This window comes from Hippocampus guttulatus, chromosome 5 (genome assembly GCF_054856545.1).
Source record: "Hippocampus guttulatus isolate MCC_2025c chromosome 5, RoL_Hgut_1.0, whole genome shotgun sequence".
Taxonomy (NCBI): domain Eukaryota; kingdom Metazoa; phylum Chordata; class Actinopteri; order Syngnathiformes; family Syngnathidae; genus Hippocampus; species Hippocampus guttulatus.
This window is the reverse complement of record NC_141265.1, coordinates 3,970,121-3,976,974: the sequence shown is the minus strand read 5'-3', so window position 1 is coordinate 3,976,974 and position 6,854 is coordinate 3,970,121. Positions and strand designations below refer to the sequence as shown.

At 41.7% G+C, this 6,854-nt stretch overlaps 1 protein-coding gene across 1 annotated transcript; it reads left to right on the top strand.

Annotated features, from left to right (window-relative positions):
• Positions 1–219: 219 nt before the first annotated feature.
• On the top strand, positions 220–5,822 carry snrnp27 (small nuclear ribonucleoprotein 27 (U4/U6.U5)). The gene is made up of 6 exons (XM_086112493.1): positions 220–382; positions 1,740–1,866; positions 3,253–3,356; positions 4,159–4,238; positions 5,096–5,160; positions 5,513–5,822. Exons 1-6 carry the CDS (start codon positions 346–348, stop codon positions 5,565–5,567), a joined length of 468 nt encoding a protein of 155 aa, XP_085968619.1. The 5' UTR covers positions 220–345; the 3' UTR covers positions 5,568–5,822.
• Positions 5,823–6,854: the final 1,032 nt, after the last annotated feature.

The window sequence follows — 6,854 nt, the reverse complement described above, 5'->3', positions numbered from 1 at the left end:
TAACATGTCGTTGTCCTGCTCGTATGCCAAATTTGTCCTACTAGTGAGGCCAAACAGCGCACTAGCAAACGGACCTAAATCTGGAATTTTCCTTTGTTGAAAGAATGCTTCGACGGCCTTCGATACTCTGTCATTGTCTGTCGCGCAACAAGGTGGACATCCGACTCGATAGGGGGCGCGGTAGAAATAAAAGCTAAACGGAAGTTGTCATTCGACATAGCGGAAGCTCCTCTTTTAAGGTGGCGAACAGGGAAAGATACAACAGAAATTTGTTCAATCTCTTCGTCCTACGCTTCGTCGTGTGGGATTCATTCTACTTTTTCGCTCAATATTTGACTAGTTGAAATGGGAAGGAGCCGGAGTCGAACTCCTCCAAGGCGTGGTAAGAAACTACATGATTCTGTGCCCGTTTTGTATGGGTCGAATAAAGAAGGTTCTTAAATATACATTGCTAGATTATATTCGGTGTTTATTCAGCCTCGTCCTCGAAAGTATTGTATTGTTTGTGGAGTACAGACGTGCTTTTTGACATTAGGTTCCTGTAGTGAGAAAGTAAACGTTTGTATACTAGCAGTCGTAAGAGGCAACAACATAAAAATCGAAAGTTATCGTAGTTAAGTCGTATTTTTGCCTGTCGTTAATTAACGTGGGCATTTACTTTTCCCATAACCTTTGATTTTAGTTTCTTGCGTTTCCTGAACATCGCCATCTCACTTTCAACTCATTACTTTGTCGAAAATAGGCTCGTTACTTTCTTTAATTCCCGCGAGTGATATCACGACAAAAGACAACATAGAACCAACTTTGTTCCATTAATCAGAAATGAAGAAACTGTAATCGGTGAATGTAGCAATAAACTAATGTTTCGTATGCAGCTGTCTACCAATTAAAGCTACTACAAAAGTCGGAATGAAAAAAATGGATTTCCTGTATGGTGATTCGTGTCGCATATGTTTCATCTGCAAACAGTCCTTGAAACCACAATATCTGTCAGAAAAAATGCAATTCTATGTTTTTTCTAAAATTGTTTAGCCCAAAACCAGATGTTTTTGTAGGCTTGCAAACCACTCTCCCAGCGATAAGTGTGTTAAGTGGCCAGTTATTGAAGCTCGTTTTATCACGATCGATGCCATGTCTATTTAATGTGAGCTCAATGCACATTGACGTCTGGCCTCATTCTGCAATAATGAGCTCTTCATTTCACTGATAAGTTCAACATGACTCGCGCTGTTTTATAATGAGAGACTGAGCGAGTTTAGAGGAAAGTCTACAACAGGCCTACAAAGGAGAGCACCAACCAACACAGCAGAGTTCTTCATTGGGTTTCCATCTCAGTGTTTGATTTTAATTTATTATTTTTTTAAATCGGAGGGGTTTTTTTTAATGCAATAAAATGAAGTGATGTAACATTATAATTCCAAATATCGCCCGATAATGAGCAACTCGATAATTGTGCATCTCTATTTTTTACTGCGATGTTAAGTTCTGTTCATTTTTCCAACCATTATTTAAGTACTGTATAGGAATTGAATCAGTACTTTCCACATTTACCATACAAGTATGTGTTCTCCACCTTTAATTTTAGAGCGTGAGTACTCTTGCCACCTCTGTCTTTTGGTGACTGTAAGGCAGAAAAGCAGAACTTGTAATGACATTTATCTAAATACGATATTGCAGTGCTATCATAATGGGTTCAACTCTTGTATCCCTATGTTAACTCTTATCCTGATTGCCTGCAGAGAGGAGGCGTTCCCGTTCAACTTCACGAGAACGTGATCGAAGGAGAAGGGAAAGGGATCGGTCACGAGATCGTGACAGAGAAAGGAGAAGAAGTCGTTCCCGATCTCCCCACAGGAGACGTTCAAGGTGAGGGAATCTTTTTTTTTTCAAGGCAATTGTAAATTTCAATACATTTTGTGTTGAAAAGAAATTTGACTTGAAATAATGTGACACATTACAAAACTGTACAGTAAAGCCCTGATATATTGCTGTTCATCTTTTACTCCCCCAGCAACCACTGTCAAAGCTCGTAGTAGTCAATGTTGCCACAGAACATAAAGAATACATGAAGAATATCTGAGTTAGTGATTATAATCGGCCGATTTCCTTGGGAAAGTATGTATTTGGCATATGTCGATCAATGCCTTTGATTGCCACAAAACCCAATCACCCGCAGCTCAGAGACCAGCCCGTGTGCAGTCTTGTGTCCTCTCTTCCCTTCCTTCACAGAACATGAAACCTTATGGAGCTTTTGTGATTTGAGAGTGACTTTTTTTCTCAGTTTGCGTCCTGTACCACCTGCCATAAAAAGTTACCTTGCGGTCAGAGTACGTTAAAAAGCTTCAAAGGGGGAAAATGACATACGGCATTCGAAGAACAAACACTGAATGGAAGATGGTGGTGTTTTTAAGGAAAACAGAGTTGCTGCAGTCAAAAAGCAGCTAATGCAGCGCACGCTGGGCAACATGAGCGTGATAGTCAGAAGGATGAACAGAAAACTCGAAATATAGTATTTATTGGACTTAATGACCAGGTTTTCTCAGTGGCCTGTCTGCTCTCTCACTTGGAGCCCCATGCGCTACATGCGACCTGCTTGCAAGGATTTCACAGATGTATCCCTGTCAGAACTCCATCAGACGATATCCTCTCACATCAAAAGTCTCATTTAAACAAGGTGTCAGAGGATCAAGGTGTCATGCTCTGCAAGTTTGCTCCTCATTACAAAGAATCTTAAACAACTCTCAATAGTACCATCCATCCATCCATCTTCTACCGCTTAGCCGGGGCCGGGTCGCGGAGGCAGCAGCTTTAGCAGGGAAGCCCAGACTTCCCTCTCCCTAGCTACTTCTTCCAGCTCTCCCCGGGGGGATCCCGAGGCGTTCCCAGGCCAGCTGGGTGACATAGTCTCTCCAGCGTGTCCTGGGTCATCCTCGGGGTCTCCTCCCCGTGGGACATGCCCGGAACACCTCACCAGGGAGGCGTTCAGGAGGCATCCAAATCAGATGCCCAAGCCACCTCATCTGGCTCCTCTCGATCCACCTTTATTTGTCTCACAATGGAGAAATATCCCCCACCCCTAGTCCCTCTACACCGCAGATTTTCACACATTGCAGGTGGGTCTGGAACATACACTCATAGTCAAGAAGTGGGGGTTCACTGACTGCACTTAATTAACAGTCATTATTTACGGCTATTTGTACACTTAGTAGTTGTGATAACTCGTCCTGCAGCTGTCTATGTCTCCCTCTGCAGGTCTCCTCGACGCCATCGCTCCTCCTCTCTCTCACCCATGAGGCAAAAAGACCGACGTGACGATGACCGTAAAGAGAAGTCATCAAAACCCATTCAAATATCAGGTACAACAGATATAACGGGCCACTTCCAAAGTGGAAGTTTGACTTCCAAAACAAATGTTCTCATCGGAAATAACATTTCGTGAATTGTCACTTAGAACAGTGGTCCTCAACCTTTTTTCGGCCACAGGCCAACTCATGGTCTGAGTGACATTTTGCTGATTGGCAACCAACCGTTCCGTTGATGGTGGAGATTGCTAGGCGGGTGTCGGGCGCGAGGGTGGGGTTGGAGTGGGTTATGACTAAGATTCCTTCCCGCGTGATAACATACTTTGGAAATATTTTTTTATTTTATTTTATTTATTGTATTTCTGTCTTTGGGACAGTGCACATTAATCAACACGAGAATAAACAGTGTAATTGCGCCGGACCTAGCATAAATTCTAGTTTTCAGCCATAGCAAGTGGGGGCTGCTGTGTGGTGTTTGGAGAGCACTGACTTTAACTTTCAACAAAACCTTTATTTCCTGTGTAATGTTTAAAGTAACACCATAACACAGACTCTAACCACTAAGTAATTAACAAAATAAAGCATAACTACTCACGTCTTTTAAGATATTTGACACACACGAGGGACGAATAGTTCAAATGTGCTGCATGTTGACTAGCTTAGCCATTACGTTTTCGGCTACATGTGTTGCATGTTAGTATCAGCTTGGAGGGATGAATTTCTCTCAGGAATGTTTAATGTACTGACTTGCACTAGCCCCATCCCTAAGATGCAGGGTTAGTGTTATTTCCTCAACTTAACTTCCCTGGTAACGGAATTCACACACTTATTTTTTTTTTTCAATTTTTTTTTACAGCTGAAGACATGCAAGGCAAAACTGAGGAAGAAATTGAGATGATGAAACTAATGGGATTTTCAACATTTGACTCTACTAAGGTAAGTGTGTATGATGTGCAAGCACCATAAGGGGCAAATTTGTGGTTTTAAAGAAAGTTAAGATAAGATTGAAAAAAAAAAACCTTTATTCGTCTCACAATGGAAAAATTCCCAATTCACAGCAGCAAAAATCATGAAAGGGAGAAGTAGAAGAACAAAAAGTATATAAGTAAAAATAAATTATAAAATATATATACAGGACAAGCATATTCAGAATGGGTGAGTACCCGGTAGTTCAACAAATGAATAAAAATTAAAGGGGTATATTTTCATTCATGAAGTTGACCTCTCCCCCATTTAACTGACAAGTGATCTTTTATTTGTTTAATGATATAAATCATCTCCAATCAGTCACTTGGGTTTTTTATTTCTTATATGTCACCACAATACCGGATATTTTTGGGAGTAGAATAGAATTTGTCACTGGCACAGCCTCACAGGAACAATGAAAATCAGATTGTCTCCAAAAAATAAAAAGTCTGAGCAGTGTTCTCATTGCCATCACACACACGTGGAGAGCACTTTTTTTTTAAACAATACTATATTGATTTATACTGTATATGGCAGTGGTTCTCAAACATTAACATCAAGTTCCAAAAAAAAATAATCCGTAGCACTCCAAGTACCATCATTGTGACCAACATTGAGAAAGGTTGCATCTTTAAAATACAGTCTTCTTGGCGCTGTCTTGCTGAAATAAGCAGGAACGTCCCTGAAAAAGATATTGCTTGAATGTCGGCTCCAAAACCTGGATATGTACCTTTCAGCTTGTTACACCCGACCCCATGCATTTTCTGCTCGATTCAGATAAGATGATTTGGGGGAATGTTTGATAGGCATGTTCTGTTTTCAATCAGGGGAAGAAAAGTGAAGGAGCCACGAATGCATATGCTATCAACACCACCATGAAAAGAAAATACAGGTATGACAAGTGTGAAAGAAAAGACGTCCTTTATTGTTCTCCACAAGCGGAAATGATAAAAATGGAATATTACTGTTTGAGTAGAGCTAGTTGTGCTGTGCTGTCGGGTCTTATTGCCTTGTCACTCGGATGTCATGTTCGTCATCTGTTGTTGATCATATTGCTGGTTTAAAATGTCAAGTTTTAAGTCCCCTCACAGCAAGCATCATTACTGCTCTTGTCAATACAGCCAATCACCTCTGCAGGTGTTTCTGTGCAGAGATTCTAGCTCCCCTATTGGTGTTTGATGATGTCATCTGCAAGTGTTGCGAGGGTAACAGTGATGTAATGTTTTTTTTCTTTTATTTTCTAGGCAGTACATGAACAGAAAGGGTGGATTCAACAGACCGCTGGACTTTATCGCATGAAACTCTTTTGCCGCTACACTCTTGAAACATTTTGACAAAATGAGGATGTTTTGTGCTGTTTGCTTTTATTTTTGTGACCTTTTGTTTTGTGGGATGCAGGACTTTCTGTCGACATTTTTGATTAATAGAGACATCAATATTCCTCTCTTTGATTCTGCTACACCATATTTTAGTATTGATGCATAGTTACACAAAGCCTCATGCGGTTCTACTGTAGTTGTGTAAAACAATTGAAATAAAAAGCATTTCAACTCAGTGCAGGCAGTGTTTTTAACGTGCCTTTTTTAACTGAAACATTAGGACGCAGTGGTTTATCAACTATTTAAATTGATAAGGCACTAGCTCTACAGTACTGAATCAATGCAGCAAATGATCAATTCACTGATTTTATGATAATGTATATATACACTCCTCCCCAAAAATAAATGGAACACCAAAACAACCCAGTGTTAACTTCAAGTCCGTTACGGTACTCTTCTGTGAAATCAGCAATGCAGATTGTAAATCCGTTTTTGACCTGCTGTTGTGCGAAAGGACCACGGGCACTGGTCGTGAGTGCCCGCGGAAGTGAGAGGCTATTACCAAGACAACCCCAATCAAGGTGTAGTTATGGAGGTGGCACGCTCATCCTTTTTGGTCACATTTGTATTTTGTCACTATCCCACCTCTGGAGGTACCATGTGACGATGTCTACCGCTCACTGAATTCGCCCAGGTAGTGCTGCTCATCCAAGATGGCACATCAATGCGAGCTGTGGCAAGAAGGTTTGCCGTGACTCCTAGCAGTGTCATGGAGGAGATAACAGGAGGCATGCCAGTACCCCAGGAAACGGAGAGAAAGCCGCAGGAGAGGAACAACCTAACAGCAGGACCGACCTGACAGAGTCCGAAGACATGGAGAACTTTATGCTGCCTGCAACATCATCAAGTATGCCCGGTTTGGTGGTGGGTCAGTAATGGTTTGGGGTGATGTTTCTTTAGAAAGCCCCACAGCTCTCCCTGTGATAGCCAGAGGCACCTTGACTGCTGTTAAGTACCTCGGGGAGATCTGAGACCCATTGTGAGACCATAGGTTGGTGCATGACAATGCCAGTCCTCGTGGCTGAAGAGTGTCGGCTGTTTCTGCATGATGATGGGGTTGATGCTATGGGCTGACCTGAGTATTCCCCAGACCTGATTCCAATTGAGAAAATCACGTTATGACATCATGTTATGTTCCATACGTCCGTGCCATGTTGCATCAAAGACTGTCCAGGAGATAACTGAAGCTTTAATCCAGGCCTGGGAG

Bases quoted from the DNA above. Each gene is read 5' to 3' on its own strand.
- snrnp27 (XM_086112493.1), top strand. From the start codon at position 346: ATGGGAAGGAGCCGGAGTCGAACTCCTCCAAGGCGTG. The intron at 3,357-4,158 runs GTACAACAGATA...TTTTTTTTACAG, and splicing joins AAAACCCATTCAAATATCAG to CTGAAGACATGCAAGGCAAA. The intron at 4,239-5,095 runs GTAAGTGTGTAT...GTTTTCAATCAG, and splicing joins CAACATTTGACTCTACTAAG to GGGAAGAAAAGTGAAGGAGC.